General features: G+C 39.2%; 1 protein-coding gene across 1 annotated transcript; it reads right to left on the bottom strand.

Annotated features, from left to right (window-relative positions):
* Positions 1 to 4: 4 nt before the first annotated feature.
* rb1cc1 (RB1-inducible coiled-coil 1) lies at positions 5 to 14,028 on the bottom strand. Its single transcript, XM_035169970.2, has 23 exons — positions 13,690 to 14,028; positions 12,570 to 12,702; positions 12,349 to 12,475; positions 12,066 to 12,236; positions 11,709 to 11,911; positions 10,979 to 11,441; positions 10,706 to 10,876; positions 10,434 to 10,618; positions 10,120 to 10,306; positions 9,144 to 9,225; positions 8,963 to 9,027; positions 8,747 to 8,850; positions 8,017 to 8,143; positions 5,853 to 7,723; positions 5,446 to 5,632; positions 4,380 to 4,488; positions 3,879 to 4,233; positions 2,770 to 2,821; positions 2,619 to 2,666; positions 1,819 to 1,877; positions 1,473 to 1,600; positions 1,140 to 1,210; positions 5 to 909 (listed from the first exon to the last, which is right to left on the bottom strand). Exons 2-23 carry the CDS (start codon positions 12,638 to 12,640, stop codon positions 832 to 834), a joined length of 4,914 nt encoding a protein of 1,637 aa, XP_035025861.2. The 5' UTR covers positions 12,641 to 12,702; positions 13,690 to 14,028; the 3' UTR covers positions 5 to 831.
* Positions 14,029 to 19,963: the final 5,935 nt, after the last annotated feature.

Genomic DNA, 19,963 nt, shown 5'->3' on the forward strand with positions numbered 1-19,963 from the left:
TGTGTTTGGGATCAATCCTTTATTGTTTCAAAACTCTATCTTTTACAATACAGTCATTTATTGTTACATGTGTGATTTGATGGGTAATGTACAATGTCCTCCGATAATGAAACACAGTCACAAAGTTTTCCTTTCTACATATCAATATTCTATGATAGTGAGAAGTTTGTGCTGATATATTTACTTGGTTCTGACAGCTCAATCACTTCCCTTTTCAATTCAACAAAAGCATGTTTTTTTTGAAAGTGCATTTCAAGGATTGCAAAGACGACTGTTGTCATCAGTCGGCCATAATGTACATTTCAGTATTGACAGAGGGCCATTCTGCTTTGTGAGTAACAAACAGCATTAACTACATTTCCAACTACAACATTTATCTGGATAAGTAAATCAAAGAAAATATATCAATATGCATGCCATGAACATTCCTCCATAAACATTTATAATAAATGTATATTTTCATTTAATTATGCTGATAATGACACATTATTTTCCACAAAAGGACAAAGGCTGATAATGAAAACTAATATTTAACATCCAAATTTTGTTCAATTTTACACACAGGTCAGATGGCGTTATGCCACAGTGTATAGGGCAATGCCCTAATAAGGTTAATAGCATTTGGTCCACGATAACAAATCTGGGTTATAAAAGAAAACAAAAACGTGGTAGCAGTTGGGATTTTGAACTGAAATTCAAAAAGAGTATGATGATGATCTTAATTCTCTCCATTTTTAAGGTCTTTCGTTTTTCAAGTTATGAATTATGATGTCAAGTTTCTGATCAAAAATTAAGCAATATAAATATACATTTTAGCTGATAACGCGACTATTATACTTTTCTGTTCCATGGAACAGCTTTCACTCTGTAGAACTTGGTTCCTAAAGGGACCTTGAACCTGTTCTGGGCCTGATGAAGGAAAAAAAAAGGAAAAAAAAGAGAGAACTTTGTTAGTGAAAGATTTAAACTGCATTCATCAACATAACAGCATTACTGACATGGATGAAATCAACACATCAAAAAACTGGAAATTATTACTAAAAACATGATTTCCAGGACCACACTTGATCTACGTTGGTATATTGGGTCTTTACACATATTAGTTAAAAATGTTTTACAACTTCAGATAAAGTCAATACCTTTTTTGCCTGGCAATATTCCTTTTCCATCACTTTTCCAAGAACCCACGGCCGTCTTGAAGTCCCTGAAGCTAAACAACAAAACAAATATTCAATGAACACTCAGTAAAACAAACAAACAAAAAGCTTATTAGGCAAAGTCCAAGCAAAGCAAAAACCAGGAATGCACCTACGTATATTACAAATATTCGTTGTTATAAATCTAGTCATACTTGACATATGATATCTAATTACCAAGCGATCTGAAATCTGTTTATCTTATTAGTAAATCATGAAACAAATTCCAACACTACAGTTCTCATCATAGGCTCAATAGGTGTGGACAGGACTGACCTGGTTTGAGGTCCAGTGCAGTGAGAGACTCCGAGTGGAGGAAGTAGAGGGTGGGTCCGACCGTGAACAGCACATAGTTGTCGTGTCTTTCATCCAGGATGATTAGAACCAAATCACCAACCTGGAAGCTGCAACATTCAAAAAGACAAGACAAGGACAAAAACGATGAGATGATGAGTTATGCAAACTGCTTTCAAAATGCAATACATTTATGGTAATTATATAATGATGTGTATTATCACATTGCATACAATCATGGTCAGTTTTAAATTAAATAAAAAAATATTATTTTTGTATTCACACCAGCAAGCAGCACATGTTAAAGCCATGTGTTGTGTTCACTTACTCTCTGATGGCGATTTTGTCTGAATGCCGTGAGGACACAGACGACATGCTCTGAGACATCTACAAAGAAAAGGAGTAGGGACATTACGCATGTTAGAGAGAAGAGTTGTACAGTGTTGGCAACAAATGACTTCCAACAGAAAATCTGTGTGACTTGAGATTTCCAAGAAATAGTCTTAGTAATTAAGTGTTTGTACTTTGACCCTAATTACAGAATTAAACTCAAACTAATCTTAGTTGTGTTTTTTTTGTCCAGCCTTATTTAAAATTTTCAAACCACAAAAGTACACTTTAACACATGTAGTATATTTTTGTATTTCAAACTATTTCAATAAAATATATCCCTCTTCACATTTCATGACTCTTCTATAAATTTCATTGCTGAGCTCTTTAGCCTCCTGGGTCAGGATTTTACTCTTTGATGCTACTGCCACCTAGTGGAGCAGGTGCTCCATAGCCCACAGTGACAACTAGAATGGCACTGAGAGCTTTATCTCCAAGGCCCAACAGTGTAATATGAAAACATTTAAATCCCCTTGATCCAGGTTTTTATTTGGATCTACACAGAATTGCACACACTCTAAATATCAGTCTCCTAAAAATGCCTGTTATTTCTTTAATTTATTAAGATCCATGAATTATTCTCCAAGAAATCAACGGAAATGTTGCATAACAACCCGTCTAGCAATGTTAAAGAAAGAGCAACAAATTCCTGCATCCGGATCTAGACCCAAATTTAATAGGTTCTTCCCGACCCAGATGGAAACATAACCTCCTTGATGGAGGCAATAATTAACCTACCAGTCTTTGACTGAGGCGCTTGTTTTCTTCTTCCTTCATGTGTAAAGTCTGCAACATATATTAAAATGTGATTTAACACATCCAGAAAAAACAGTGTGTTGTGCACAAATACCATGTATAAATACTGTAAAAGATAAAGATGTATATTTACCCTCTCGAGTAGGAGTATCCGCTGTTTCTCCTCTGACATCAGGATATTATCACTACACAAAGAAATCATCAGGTTACTGAGAATCATCCTCTGAAAATGTCAACACAACTTTATGCATTATGTGGAAATAAAACAATAACTTTCATACCATTACAACTAAATAGGTCTTAATCTTGTGTTATTAATGATAGAAACACTTGCACTGTCTGATCCTAGCCTTCCTTCCTTCCTTCCTCTGTCAAATGTCCCCTCTGTCCATCCACTTTTGGCTATTGTACACAATGTCTTTTGAAATGTCCCTTCAATAATGCAAAGGCTTCTGTCTGTCAATCAACATCCATATCCCTGTAACATGGAAGCTTCTCTACAGCAGCCTCCTTTAGCTCTGCAACTTCATTATGGGTTGAAAATGACCAAGATGCTGAGAAAGCAAAATTACAGGGCAGTTTTTCTGAATTATGTACTTGGTGAAAAAAACTAAAGGGCAACTTAGTAATAAAAAATACAATAAATGTTAATAAACAAAAACAAAGACACAGGAAAAAAGTTTAGCAAAACGCAAGAGTATTTCAAGAAAGGAAAAATTGAAATAGCTGGAAAATTCAATTAATAATAGTAATTCAATTCCATTCATGTTTCATTGCATGAGACTGGTTTAACACAGGCTTCAATAACCTGAACAAACTCCATCTCTTGTGTTTAGTGTGTATAAGAACCAGGGTTTTGTCGGTTAGGTTAAGAGACAAAGAAAACTTGGTTCAGCAGAGCTACCTTTCTAAAGCCAGACATCCAGACATCCAGATTGCATGTTTCTCATCAACACAGTTTGTCCTTTCAGTGAGCTGTCATAACACTGTGACCTAAATAAAACTTAACATCGCACAGAACTTTCTTATATAAGATTTAATCCTGTTGTAGTTTAATAAAAAATAAGTTGTGAACAAAGGAAAATGCACTGACAGGTCAATGCATGACATGTCCGGGTTAATCAGGTTAAGAAAATGCATGTACATGTGTTGCTTTAATCGGAGTTCTTCCCAATAGGTGAGAGTGCAATCACTATAATATTCTATCAAACTAACAACATGTACTGTAGGGAGGATGCTTACTGGACTGTCACCATGCTGGCTTCCACCGCTGAGTCGACATTTTCGTCATCTCGTATGGCTGCTACACAGGCCAGTCTGTCAGTTTCAGCCATGGGCTCGGAGGAGCAGTACCCAGCAACATGCAGAGCTCTGGCTGCTGCTGCTCCTGCTGCTGATGCTCCTAGTGCTCCTGATGCTCCCAGTGCTCCCAGTGCTCCTGATGCTCCCGCCTCTGTGACCTCCAGAGCTGATGGGTGAGGGGTGAAGAAGGCAGAGGAGACCAGTGCAGTGCTGCGCAGGCGATTAAGCTCTTCTTCCAAGTGTTTCTTCTCCTGAATGACACTCGCCCGGTCCTCAGAGAGAGACTCTATCAGAGCTGCAATATGTGAAGATAAATATGAAACGCTGCCAGGCCCATCTCTAACTTCAAACTTCAAAGATTGTCTCTTTAAAATACGGTAGAAAGCAGAAGAGAAAAAGATAAAACCCCTCCTCTCAAAGCACAAAGTGTCCAACGCTCACCTTTGTCCTTCTCCTGCTGTTGGGTCACATTGTGCAGCTTCTCTGTGAGGTCATGGATGATCTGCTCCTTCTTCAGCTTCTCTCGGGTTAGAACAGTGTTGAAGTTAGTCTAGAAGAACAAAACATTTTGAGTTTAAAACGCTTGACACGTATTTCAGTGACAAAGATATTTTACAGTACATCAAAGTACACATTTGTTTTTGAGGGGATGTCTTTGAATTGTTTAATTCTAAGGATTTCAGATGCTTTGTTGATTTTTACAAACCTGTTTAGAGTTTCTTTGTTGCACTGTAACTCATCTTTTCACCATTTATTATATCAAGTGACAAAAAACTAAAATGAACTGAAATGATGCATGTTGGGTTTTTTATATTGATAACAATGACTAAATTGTGTGAAAAACATCAGCTTGAACTATGAAGAGGGGTGGGACACAGAGGGGGTTTGCCTTTGGGAACAGTGAGTGATGAAAACTAATTAAACAGTAAATGTTTAGGGTTAACGTGTCTTTCTGCTGCTCCCTTGGTGTCCTGACAGACTGAGATTAGTGCCGGCACAGTTTGAGTGGATTTTCTGGACAAATGAGTAAAAGCCTGATCTCTAGATGTGTAAAAGCTTAACTTGGAATTAAGCGCAACTGGCTGAGAGTGACAGTGCCAAGAACTATTACAAATTACAGGTTTCAGAAAGTAAGTGCTCACTGCTGCATTAGATTGTATCACTAAGTTAATGGTAGCTCTGTGTTGAGTTTACTAGGCTGTGCAAAAATACAAACACAAAAGAACTAACACTACACTACCAGACTGAATTCGTTTTAGCTAGGTGTACCTAATAAACTGACAACTAATACAACAGTCTGGCTATAAATACTACCTTAATGAATTGTGTATTTGAAGTTGGTCGCTTAGATAAAGAAACAGAGAAGAAAACCAGAGAAACCAAATAAAAAACATCTGTGAGCGGCACTTTTTTTCTATGAGGGGCAATTTGGGGTTTAGTATCTTGCCCGAGGACACTTCAGCATTCACAGCCTCCCCAAGTTCTTTTCCATTCTCTAAATACAAACCTGCGATTCTGCGATTAGTGATGTCTTGAGGTTCTGTATCTCCTCATTCTTCTTCTTCTCCAGGAGCTCGATCTGGGACAGCAGCGAGGCCCTCTCCTGCTGCAGCCGCTCTTGTAGTGCAGAGTCCAGAGACAGAGGCGCTGCGGCATCTGCGATTTCCTCGGCGCGCAGCGGCGACCCTTCATCACTGAAAGGCACACAATAAACTTTTAATCTGACAGGGTAATATGCAAACTATTTAACAGTTCATTCTTAACAAAGAGTAGAACACGTATTTACATATCTCATCTATCCGTGTGTCATTTTAAACGTAAGCAGATTCAATTTAAACAAACCATCAACTTTACTCAGTTTTTATAATGTGGAAAACAAACCAAAGCTACATTTTTATATGTGGTGTCATTTACCTTTTTGAAGATCGTCTCTCATGAAGCTCACTCTCAAGTTTTTTGATTTTCTTTAACAGTCTGTTTTCCATCTCCTCCTTCTGCTGCTCCAACTCTTTAAAGGCTTCTGGTGATGCAACCTTGGTGGACTCTTGTTTTTCGAGTTCTGTCTCAGTGGCTCGTCTGTCCTGCTCTACTTTTTGGGAGAGCAGATCGTTTTCTGTCTGTAGTTTGTTGACGAGAGTCCTCAGCTCTTGCTCCAGTTCTCGGAAGCTCGTGAACTGCTTTTCTTTTTCTTCACTTTGAGTCACTTGCTGCTCTAATTCCTGCTTAAGTTTCTGTTGCTGCTCCGAATGGTTTGTCTCAGCATCCTGGGACTGCTTCTGCAGGGAGGAGAGCTCATTGTGCAACAAGATAGTTTCCTCCTCGTGTCTGTCCACCAGCTCGGAGATGCAGTGGTCCTTCTCATTCCTCATGAGACTCCTGAGCTCTGCCAGGCCCACTTCATACTCCGCTTCAACCTGAGACTTCACAGCCTCGGCCTGCTGAGTCTTGGCCTCCTCAAATAAGAGTCTCACCTCCTCAGTCTCTGACTCTTTGAGGGCCAACTCCACCTCGAGTTTGCAACGGAGTTCAGCAAGCTCAGTTATACGAGCCTCCAAGTCCTTGATTTGGTTTTCTTTCTCTCCAAGAGCAGTGGCATGTTGATCAGCTGCCTCACTTAAATTTGTACTGTTTTCAGAAGCCAGATGTTCCAGAGCCTCCTTATTATCTTGGGTAAGAGTCTCCAGCTGTGCCTTGTGCTCCTGCTTCATTCTGACCTCCAGCTCCTTTAAGTGAGTTTGCTCCACAGCTTCCAACTCCTGTCGAATCTTCTGCTGGCCACGTTCAATCTCAAAGTGCAGATTCTCAAGCTGGCTGGTCAGGGAGTCTCTTGCGGCGGAAAGCGTCTTGATCTCTTCAGCTTGATCACTGATCAACTGCTCCAGATTTTTGATCCTATCCGTCTGGCCTCTCTCCGTTTCCATCCATCGCTCTCTCTCATTCTCGAGCTGAGTAAGTTCTTTCTCCTTGCGCTCCATAAGGCCCTCCAGCTCGAGCATCGCACGCTGGACGTCTCTCACAATGTTCTGGTTTACTTGGTTTTCCTCCGTTAGTGTCTGAACCTGCTTCTCAAGCTCTTGCCGAACAGAGAGCAGCTCACTTTGATGCTGCTCCTTCAACTTCAGTTCATGGGTCAGGCAGAAGTTGTCCACAACGTTGCGCACCTCTGTGGTCATATCCCTCAGGTCAAAGCCAAAGTCATGTTGTTCTTTTAACACTAGACCCCGTAAGTGATGGAGATCATCCTTTACACTTCTTAAGTTGGAATGGGACTCCTCTGCAGCAGACTGATACTTCTCAATAACTTGTTTGAGGACAGTGATCCTAAAATTCTCCCTCTCTAGTGTTGTGGTGTCCTGCATACGCTTATTGTCGATGGCATTGATCACTGAAGAGTACAGAGACTCTACCATCATATCAGGACTAGTGGGGTCACTGATGGGGTTCGGGGAGGTCAAGTTCCCTTCAATCACAAACTCATTGACAGCAGACATGAAATCAGACTCTGGGCTCTCTACTAGAGAATCCAGGTCGAGGGAGCCCTGCTGCAGGACTGGGTCCATGTTCGGATGGCCGATGGTTTCAAAGTCAAACGTTTGTGCATCAATGCTGTCTGGGGACAAGTCCTCCAAAGGAGCTGGGACAGGAACGTGTAGGGGTTGGCAGCCTGGACCCTGAAGGCCAAGAGAGGTTGGGGTTTTGGAGGACCCCGGTGTGGTGCTCCCAGGTATACTTTCAGACTGTGGGGTCTGCATGGTTGATCTGTGAGAGCTATGACAATAGGATGCCTTGAAAATGAAACAGATGAAGGGAGAGGAAAAGAGGAGAACTTAGTACCTAAACGAAGAAGAAAACTAAACCATACATGTATGAAAATATAGTTTGGATTTGATAATGTGTATAAGAACCAATTTTGATTATAAAAGTAACCAGTATTAAGTGTTTCGTATTAATTACCTAGACTGTGGTAGTCTGCTAAGGTTTAAAAATGTTTTTACACTTTTTATAGTGATATAAGAATATGAAAAACACACAATCTCTTAAAAGTACAAATGAAGGGTGTTACTGAAGCTTTGATTACCCTTTGTTCGTTCAACAGGTCAGTGATAGTTTGGGACATCTCATCCACGCTCTGCGCTGCTTGAACCAGCTGGTGAAGCGTCTCTACGTGACGATTTAAGGGCTCAAAGTCACACATTGTAGGAACCCTGAAAAAATATGGGGAATGACTTTAAGGACAGAATGATAAATAGTCAAGAGTAGGCGTCCAGAAGTTGAAGCTTTAAATTGTTTGAGACCAATTTCCATGACCTAAGAAAAGGCTCCTGAAACGATCAATGACATTTTATACATAAGTAACTTAATTTATAACTTTGCTATCAACTTGAATCTGCCTGTATAAGTTATACTGGGCTTCCGAAAAACAAACAACATATCCAGTATGATTTACCAATAACAATCTCCTACACTGGGTGTGATAGATTCTTAGTGTAGAGAAAGGCAGAAAGTTTATAAATGAGCTGAATAACTGCTGAGTGAAACTCAAAATGTATCTGGATTTACTGCCTTTTCATTAACTGCATTGACATTTTATGGCACAATCAAATGTCTTGCAAGTTGTTCTGACGTTTTAAAACACCTATTGTTGTTGTTGTTATAATCTCCAAACCAATTCATTTGATTTAGAAATGGGCATCAACTTCCAAATCTACCTATTTTTATTGGTGACATCCCAGGTTGATTCTGGTAACATTATATAACTGACACAGTAATACCTCAAACCCCTTTAATGACTGAGGACAGTGACTTACATAAGGAAAGGCTGCACCTCCAAAGGACAACAAGATTTCAAGTACTGCAGGTCCTCAAGTGAAATGTCTGGAAGTTCATCGTCAAACCTTCTCGGCTTTCGTGTCTATAAATAACATCAAACAAAACAAGAGGAGAAACCTTGAAATTCAACTGAAATAATATGCATGATAATATCACTATCAGCTTGGTCAAAGTACAAACAGTTTCCCACTTACACAGAATGATGTGGGAGGCCATGAATCGAGTCCTCTAAACAAACGATTTCTGAGGAAAGACTTCCCTGAGAAGAAGAACACACATCGATAGATCAAGGCTGATCTTTCAAAGACTTTTCAAAAGTTCATTGTTCTGTAAAGTGATTAAAAAAAACAGTTGAGTTTTTTAAAAGACACTTACTAAAGAGTTTCCCGAAGGATTCCCTTTTGAATTTCTCGGCCTCGTACAGTCGTTTGCCATCTTTCACAAGTGCATAAGCCCACTGAAGAGATAAATAGTAAAGACTTTAGTGCAAGAAAATCACTAGATTTCTTTCCATGTCTACTTTCAGCGTTTTCAGGCGAGACCTTCAATGTTATTACGCTGCTACAAAATAACAGGTTTATATGTTGTTGTTTTTTCCTAACTGTTCAAACTGTTAAATCATTGTCTTATTATCCTCATAATAAAAAATAAAAAAAGAACCCAGGCTCTCAGAAGACACATTTTGAATACTGTTTAAGAAAACAGAACCAGAAAGTGAAGAAATGCAACAGAAGTGTCTTCATGTAGCATCAACCACTGTCTAAAGTTAAAATCATCTCAGCAGCAGAGGACAAATATGAGCAACTTCGAGTCAATGCTTGGCTTCAAACTATTTCTTACTCTGACGATCCATTTAGACACAGCAATACAAAGAATGACTTTTAGTATTTTTGCTAATGCAGTGGGAGGAGTCATTGCATTAGGACACAAGTCCTTCTTGAGCCTGCTAAATAGGATGTGCCATGTGAAATGGCACAAAGACACTCAAAATGCCAGCTTATCTTGCCAGCTGAGGCATGTATTATAATATTATCCTATTCTGTTGCATTTATTTTCTCAGAATTGCTAGATAGTGCAAGATAAAAACTAATCTAAGTGAGCACTCTGTCCAACACTAAAAAAAACAACAAAAAAAAACACAAAGTTTATAAGTAACTCAATCGTCAAGCAACTGTAACTGTGGCTTATTTTCTCTTCGTCGTGGTGGCAAAGTCAGTGAACTGCCCAATTAATTGAATCTGTAAATTATTCGCTCAGCGCTAAATGTCCCCAAAAGCTCCGGATTCAGTGAGGCAAGAGAGATAGAGTCTAGACACACAATTAGTTTCCAATAACGGCATTTAGCACTGACCTCTCTGTAGTGGCGCATAAACATTTTCCTCCTGACGACTTCCACCACCGCCAAGCAGTACATCTGGGGCACAGTACTGAGGGCCTCCACCACTCTCACTCGTTCCAATAGCTCTGTCAGGAGTCTGAGTAGAGCCTGAAGCTTCTCACTGTCCTGGTCTGCATGAAGCATCACGTAGCAGCACCATCTATTTCAAAATTATTACCACCATTAAAGTTTCAAAATGTGACTTAACATTTTGAAAAGCCATTAAGAGTAACATAAAACTAGACCAGACAATGAACACCGGGGGAAGAAGTGGTTTTAAGCTTTACTTGAGTCTGACTTGAAGGTTGTTTGCAAGTTCTTGTTTGGCAGTAGTGCACTTCTTTTTGATGTCGAGCAGCTTCCTGTGGTTGTTCAGCATGATCATCAGCTGGTTGGTGTGACTCAGACACAAGTCGGGCAGAACAGATGTATCCTTCAGGTTTTCAGCACGCTTCTGATTGGCCAAAAATCCCTTTAAGAGATAAAACATCAGCGCAACTCATTAAAAACAGAAGATGGAGAAAGTTATTAAATAGTGTTCATCTCTTACTTCGCGTACCTGAGCAAGTTCCTTTTGTTCGTTCACCAACTTCTTACAGCTTGCAATCATTTGGTCAAGAGCATACAACCTGTCCTCAAGCCCCTTGATGGCTTTCATGTTTTGATTATCCAACTTACCAATAGTGTCACGACAATCTGTCAGGAAGGGTTGAATGACCCGTGGGTCAAGCTGAAAGAAAGACACATTTTAATGGAAGACTCTCACCCCCCATGTAAGACTTAATATTTAGAATTCCACAGTGATATGTCTATTCATACATCACTGACTCACCCTATTGATGGAGTCAAAGCATTTCCTCACAACTGATTCCACATCATTGGGTCTGTCTTGCACGTTGATCCAGTCTAATAGTGTGACATTGAAGGAGGACGGGTTGGCAAACTCTGGAGTGTCGTCATCGTCATCATCGTCGCTGTCATCATCGTCGTCGTCATCATCATCATCATCTAATAGCGCAGCTCTCAGCCCACCCCTGTCAGTCATTTCATTTGTTTCATGGTCACCGGTTGGCTTACATGTGGCCGCTTGTGAAGCAGAGAAGGATGCTGATAACTTGGAGGGCCTCTTTGCCTCAGCAGTGTAGCGCACAGACTCAGAGGACTTTTCTTCTTCTGTCCCGTCTGAATCCTTTCCTGGGGTTGGACTGGACTTCTCCATGCTCTCTCTGTAACTGTGTCTTGTCAAACTTTCCAGCAGAGGTATCCTAGCCATTACAGCTACCGCTGTCCCTAACCTGCAATTATGACAGAACGGGGATGAGGAGTAAAAGTTGAACAAGCTCTTTTCATTTTAGCAGAAACATTACTTGCATTTATTACTGTTATTTCAGACATTATTTGAGCTACAATTGTGATTACATTATTCAAAATGTCAAAAAAGATGTACAAAATAGAATGTCTTAACATATAGTTAATAATAATTATACAGCACTTTGTATTTCCAATTCCAGACTACTGGCTAGGGCTATCAAAATATTTTTGTTCTCCTTGGCAACACTTACTTTGTAAGTTTCACCTTAATTTCTTCCAACTCATGTTGATAATTTGAGTATGCCGCGTCAAACTTTACAAGCAACTTCTGATAAGACAGAGTGCAGTCGTCCAGATTAGCCATGATAGCAGCCCAGCCTTGGTGTTGAAGATGTTCATCATGAACCAAACGTTCACAGAAAGAGCAAAGTTTCTTGGCAACTTCAAACATTTCCTGGGGAGGAACAAACATAATATCAGGACAATGATGATTATGAGCATTACATAACTAATTGTTAGTTGCAATCATTTTAATTTCAAGGCAATTTCTTAGGACAGAGATGTCCCACTGCAATGCACATTTAAAAACAGAAATAGGAGGTAACTACCAGAGCAAGTTGTGTTCGTGAGGCAACAGTGTGAAAAACAGCTGGCATCAGTAGAGACTCCTCCACCTTGACCTGAATCTCACTCTCAATCGAGAAGGTGGTTTTGGGGATCGTTGGATCCCGGTCACACAAGATCATCTCTTTGTTGAACAAGAATATGGGATTTGTTTCCTACAAATCAACAATTAGATATCAGTAATCAGAACATAGCATATGCTCCCAGTATACGTTCTGGGCAATTATAGAAACACACAAGCACAAACAACAAGTTGTGTAGACTTACAGTGCCAGCACTGTAGCTGCAGACCCGTCTCTCTGCAGCCATACATTCCCCGCCATTGACAACAAGGACTTGATGTTGAGTTGCAATCTTATATTTGGCTTGGATGGCATGTTTAAGCTCCAGTACACTGAGAAAAAAGGAAGAGTGTATTTAGATCACAAAAGTGAGGACGTACTGACCACAACTTTTAACAACATATTGCTAAAATGCCAGTGTCTTACGTTTGGACAGCAAGGTCAGTGTCAAATGTCAGCGTGCAGCCATTGTTGACCTGGAACACATACAACTTCATGTTGACTCTTCCAGACTTCTACCCACTTGCCTAACTTGCTCATTTAGTCATTCGAGGCCACCCTGTGAAACAAAGCACAAACACGAACATTAGATCTATGATTGTCTCAGCTCATACATTTTATCAAACATTCTTCATCAGTAAATGAATGACGCTGCCATTCATTAAATGCACAAAGCCACAGAGCAACTTGATAAACACCCTTGCACAGCGTTTGCTGGGCTAAACAATAAGTAGAGGGGACATTGTTTCAGTCTGTCTCTTTACATAGTTTATTCTTTTAACATCAAGGCCCATCATGTCACCATACCCGTCCACCTGAACCCATAGGCTCTTGGACACTGAATAATTTAACCTCGGGCAGTCACCTTGTTGTTAGTTACTGGCTACTCTCAAGTTTGTGATGTGACAATTCACCTGATATGTTCCTCTAGTGTCAAACTGTCTTAACATATATATATATAAAGCTACTTCTCATTTGCTCATGCTCATCTGAGGAGGTATGTACAACTGCAGAGCCAAGTTTGGGACATTACTTCAGTTAGCACCGCTCACTGCTCACTGCTGTTAGCATGACAACATAAAACACCTTCTCAGCCAAGTTGCTATCACAGGCTCAGACAACCTGAGCGTCGGTAAATGTCAGTTAATTGACGGTAATCGCAGCTAGCACGTCTCTGGGCCTGCTGTTGTTCCGTGTGACCGGGCTGAACGTGTTTTCCTTGACCCATATTAAAATAGAGGACACTCAGTCGTTGCTTTTTTTACCCCAGAGGCCTCCAGTCATTCGCTGTTACAGTGTCAAAGAAGCAGCCACCGCCAGCAGCTAGCCAGCTAGCTCGTCTCTAGTAAACCGCTGACTGTGCTAACTGGCTATTAGCTAACACAGCTGTCAGGCTAGCGCAGGACCGCTATTTCTAATTTCGATGATTTTGACAAATGTGATAAGATTAACCACAGCAGCCAACACCAACCATTTAACACTCATACAGCTGTACAGAGGATATCTCCTGCTGAACTGATTACAAACAGGGTTTCGCGTGTCTTACCTCGCTTTTCTCGCATCTCCCCGTTCTTGGTCTCCACCTCGCTAGCCGACAAGCTAGCAACTGAGCTAGCTAGCTAACCTGTTTTAGCTTGGCATACATAGAGCTAGCTCGCCCAGCCACTTAGCTCACGTCAACTGGACTAAATAAGACACGGACAGCTGACAGTCATGGTCAGTGGCACAGATCAACCATGCTGGTGTGAAACAGACTTCTGATTTGGCAAAGTCCAGCGGAGATGGCGTAAGAGACGCGCCGGGGCAGTGGTTGTTTATCTCAGGTAGCTAACTACGCTAACACCCTCTCAGTAGCTCGGTCTGTTTTGTTGTTGTCATCTGCTGATGTGCGGAACGTGGACGAACCGACCAATACACACGCGTTACACCAGTCAGGTTCACTTGTGTGTTCTGCGCATTTATAAGATAAATACACGCATTTTATTATTGTCGATTGCATTAAAATATATCTACATGACATTTAAAGAAATACATGATAATATACTAAAATGTTCTGGATTGTAAATGTTCTGGATTGATTTAGCGATTATAAAAGTATGGTAAGGTTTTATCTTTTCTTCTTTTGCCATGCATAACATTATTATAAACATTTATAACTTTTGTTTATTTATTTCAAATCATTTTTACCTATTTAGTTATTCTGGCTTGACATAAAACTACCTTCAACATCAAATACATTTTTTACCAGTCTTTAAAATTAAAGAACACAGCCTCAAATATAATTTATACTATAACATTATTGTCCCATATTTGTATTTATGTAATTTTAGTCTTTGGGGTATTTGTATTCCCTACATCGCCCATAAGCCTACTGACGTCAATGAACTAAATCTACTGACACATATGTGCGTTACACGGATCGGGCTCAAAAGATTCGGCTCTGAAAACGGTGTCCAGTTTCCCATGAGTCTATGCGTTCGTCACTGTACTTGTCCAGGTGCATTGTGGGAAACTGTGGAGTGTTTTGCTGCAACATGAGAAGGGGTGTGGTTAACGGAGGGCTGCAGTGTGTGGAGGATCCTGTTTTGCTGCAAAGACTCAGACTGTTTATAAAAAGATGCAAAGATGAGGCGGTCTGGGGTTTGTAGCACAACACTCTTCATTTTCTGACACATTATGTGATTTTTGCAGGTGAAGACGTTCAATCTGAAGTGAAGGACTATGCATAACAATAACAAAAATAAAGAGACATAGTATTATAGCAACTCATTTTAACTTGCTTTGACTGACAGAAAATAAATAAATAATATAATATGTAGGCTACCTACCTTTCCAAAGAAAAACAGTACTGTTATACCCCTAAGAGTTTATTTTTTAGTGTACCTTGATTATTATTATGACAGACCTTTTTACAAAACATACATTTCTAAATAGATCAAATAGAATAAAACAATAAATAAGTGTCAGAATATCTATATGAAATAAATAAAAGTGGTGCATTATTAACATTATTACTATCTTTTGTCCACTATATTAAATGTAATGTATGTTTGTGTCTTACAACGTTTGAAACCAAAATGTGATTGGCATATCAATGGGGTAATCAAACTGCATGGTCGTCAAGGTTACTGCATATTCATTAATTGCCATAATATATTATTTACTTATGTGAACTGATCCTATAATCAGTGTAATGTTCTATAAATCAAACTTCCTCTAGAGGTCACTGTGTCCAAATGATTCATTTCACCCAATGACGTCAAACGGAAACAAATAGGTGATTCCTTTATCTACCACTCCTTATTGCATCTAACATCATCTGAAATCAACTGAGTCAGAACAAATTAGGGGGAAGAATCTAAAATTAGTTTCCCACAGTGACCTCTTCTGCTGCTATTTCTTGCTTTTATTACCAAACAGGAATGGACATTATATTATCCCACATAGTGATATTAAGCTTGTTTGCCATCAGTTAGGCCGCTGAGAGCTCTAACTCCTCATTAGACCTTTTATAAATAAAGTTGAATAAGTCTCCAGTGAACAGGATCTAAACTCCAAACAGGGGTAGCGCATCATTTCCTGTAGCTGATAACTAAAACGAGCTCAAAATCATGTTTGTAAGCAATTCTCATGAATTCTCATTAGTTCCAACATATTGATGTAATAAAACAACATGTATTTTTGGAGCTGTTAAAAAGGGCCCGGGAGCCCAAACAGAACACCAGGGTGACATGACTTCTACCTCCATGCATTCAAATCCAGGCAGTCATGTCTTGTGTGGCCAAGTATTATACTCTAACCCATAGAACATAATTTTGTATTGTGGTTCAGATATTTAGATTTCTACAGGTGACGGCTTTTATAAAGCATTGCAACAAGCAGAAATGATTCAGAAAGCCTCTAATTTATGCTTGAAACTGAAGTTTGATTTATCGGGGGTGGACGACCTTGTTGCTGTTTGCCAATAGCCCCCACATGTTCTTCCAGCTCCTCATGAACTTTTAGAAATCAGCTTTGGACCTGGAACAAAATTATTGCATCGTATGAACCATGTGGACATGTTGAGGCAAAAAACACTGCAGTGAACTGGTTAGGTGACAGTTTAAAGGGTGACAGTTGCAACTAGTCTGTCTGGATGGTATCCAGCAGGGCTTCAACATAGTTCAGGTTCCTCCTTTTGCAGTTTGCTCATGAAATGATTCAGCCTCTTTTGAGTACTAATAAGTCAAATTTTCCCCCCTCTTTATTAATTTATCAGCTCACTGTTTTCTCTCATAAATTCATGTATGAAAACTCTATAAGTTTGTAATAATTAATAGTTATGTAACTGTGTATTTTGGTGGTCCCATGATGTCAAGACAAAAACAAACGTAAAAAAGACACCAAAACATTTAACAGGAACTGATCTAAAAACAAAATAATCTTAAAATCCTAATAGGTACCATTAAATGCTAGAAGAAAAAATCCTTCCACATCAATAAGGAAAAGCCGAAATAAAAATGTGATGCATATTAAATCAGATATCTATAACCCTATTCCATAAAAAACTCTTGACCTGACTTTTAAAAGCTCCTGTTAGATGTAAGAGCTTGATTTGAACGAAAGGCTATAACAAGCCACCAGTGTAAAAGAAAGGAGCCCCTGGCTACAGGATTTACTCTGGGCATTATACATGAGCATACACTGGCCCTGGTATTATGGATAAAATGAGAATGAACCACTGTCATCTGAAAGCACAAGTATTTAGGAGCATAACCAATAATACTATTGAACATATGATTCAGCTTCTGTTCCTCTACTCTGAGTTGTACTGGCAGCAGTCCTACTTTTTTTAATTCCTCAATATGAGTACGAGGGGATGCATTTAACAAAGAGCCAATAACATTATTTGGCATCACCTGCAGTTTCTGTCTAAGTTTGGTTGACAAACCACTGTACTAAGCAGAACAGGCATAATCAGAATGAGGACACAATAAGTTTCTAACTAAAGACTACTATAACTACAATATTACTTTGCTCTGTGTGGTTCAGATTGCATTTCAATCACATTCATTAAGTCATAGATGAGCTTCCACGTGAACATGATGAACATTGGCTGCTCCTCACAAACTCTTAGTTACTTATTCCTTCATTTAAATGTGTAGTCTCACTGAGAACAAGAATTTAAGAGATACTAGTTCAAATTAAAATGTATCGGTGTAAAGGTTTACCAAACAAAAATCAATGGTCACTTTGACAAACAGTTTAAATAGATAATAGGCACATTGGATCAATATGAAATAAAAATAACAGCACGAAAAAAGACAAATAATAAATAAATGAAATGATACTAATGGGATGGTACTTCTTGAATATTATTTCCATTGTTCAGCAGCCTATGTGCCTTACAGCTGTGGGTATATTATATGATCAATAATTAAATAACTTCATTTCACCCAGTATGTACGGTTCATTGCCAGAGGATGTTTCTAACTGTGGTTGGTGGATAAAAATGCAGTGATTAAAGAGCGGCTCCATCTTGTCTCCAGCAAAACAAGTGATCAGGGAGGGAAATATCCTCCATCTGAAGTGGTTTGATCGTGAGGCTTTAATAATGGTTCGCATGGAGGTTTTGGCCACAAGGAGAAGGAAGAAATTCAGCCTGTCAATTTGTATTTCAGCTTCATGTCTGCAAGTTAAAAAACCCAGCAGTAAATTAGACGTTTCATAAATATTTCTGTGCTCAACAGAGGAACTGGGCTGTTCTAGTATTCATGATAACTTCCAGTGTCCCGGGGCAGCTCTCACAGGCTTTCGCAGATCATTTAGGGCAAGAAACTAGATTACTCAATTGTGACATGAAACGCTTAACATGCTGAAGCCATTGTGCTGTGAACCAGGGCTAAACTTTAATATTTTACTGAGAGGAAGAGGAGAACTGCTCATCAGCACTAAACACAAAGTTTTATCACTTAATCTCTTTTCGATTAATTTGAACTTTTTCATAAAAATGGATGTAAAAATTATGAGACTTGAACATTAATGACTATTTAATATATTCTGTTATGCAACACCGTGAGAAACGCACAGCGGTGTGACGCACAGTACATCACTCTGAGTCTTTCAGTTATTGTGTTGAATAGTTGCAGTTGTCATGACATGTCAGCCCTGCAGGCCACTCCTGTGTGTGTCACCAGGTGCCTGGATGAAAACATAGCCCATAATAGCAGTGCCAACATTATCATTTGTCAGATACATACATAACGAACCAGGGAATTACCTGCATAATAACATGGAGTGCTGTGGGATGATGACAGTGATGTGTTTGAGAGGAGGAGTTCCAAATGTGGTCAACAGATGGAGGCAGTAGGCTGAAGATTGGGAACAGAGAGGACATGACATGCAGTGTGTTGCAGAAGTGGTTCATTGTTATATAAATAAAAGTATAAATATAATCTGCTTCACATTCTGACAGTGTGTAGCAAACAGTGAGTTTTCAGCACATTTAAAAACTCACCGTTGACTGAGGGATAGCTGTCATGACATTCTTCAAATTGGGGTTCTATTTTAGTCTACGTTGTAGTTTATTCCTCTGTATTCTTATATTTTTTGCTACATATCTTACTTGTATAGACACTGAGCTACATTACACTTGATAGTTTTATACATTACTTATTTTCAATCATCTTTTACACATTTATTTTTTTCATTTTGGCAGTAAGTTTCCTGCATCAAAACAACATACCCTACCATACCACACCATACCATAACTATACCACACCAAACCACACCACACCACACTATTAGATACAATACCATACCATATCACACGATAACCACACCACACCACACCACACCAATAACCCACCATCCAGAATCTTGACTGACTGTGACAGTCATAGAGCCTTTAACAGCTGTTGTTGTAAAGCACATTAATACCAGAAGGTGGCTCTGTTTCCTCCTTTATAACTGACCCATATCATTCCACTTCTAATTTACATTTAATGTAAGAGGGGCTACCTTTAATGTAAGACATTCAGATTTGTTCCAAAAATATGATAACTAATGAAATTATTGGTAAACTATCTATATATATTGATGCCTTTTGTGCTTTGCTATAAGTGTGGTGTTTATCCAAAAGACAGAACCACAGCAGAACATCAATTCTCTCTTAACTGTGCAATATTCATTCTGTCTGTGCAATACAATGGTTCATGTGCAATCCATTCACTGAACATATTCTCACACTCTACTTATGTTTCTTGTCTTTACGCTGGTTTCTTGTCTTTACGCTGGATATATATATATATATATATATACTAGATTTTATTCCAGCCATATTTTTCTATATTTTTTATATTTCCTTACACTCAAGTACACTTTTTTGCATGTTACTTATTATTACTTACTGATTGCAAGTTTCCCCATTGTGGCACTAATAAAGGATTATCTTATCCTATCCTATCTCATCTTATCCTATCTCATCTTATCTCATCTTATCTTATCTTATCTTATCTTATCTTATCTGACAAGTTACTGCACGTCCACGTACGCGTGCACAGATGGCTGTGAATGTGTGGGCCTGCGTGGGAAACAATCACTTGTGTTTGTTTGCTTCAAAGCCAAATAACAACAACCACAAATGTCATCTGCAATGTGGCTGCAGCATCTTCTCGAGCATCTTGCAGCGGCCAGTTGTTGTTTTGTTTTAACAGTTGCATAACTGTCAGGTAGGTTATTATAATGATGTGCACGTTGCCATCCCCCACCACTCTCTCTCCCTCCACCAGATCTCCAATCACACCCTCCCCCATCTCAAGTACAATTACGTGATGGGTGAC

This window comes from Hippoglossus stenolepis, chromosome 11 (assembly GCF_022539355.2).
Source record: "Hippoglossus stenolepis isolate QCI-W04-F060 chromosome 11, HSTE1.2, whole genome shotgun sequence".
In the NCBI taxonomy this organism is placed as follows: Eukaryota; Metazoa; Chordata; class Actinopteri; order Pleuronectiformes; family Pleuronectidae; genus Hippoglossus; species Hippoglossus stenolepis.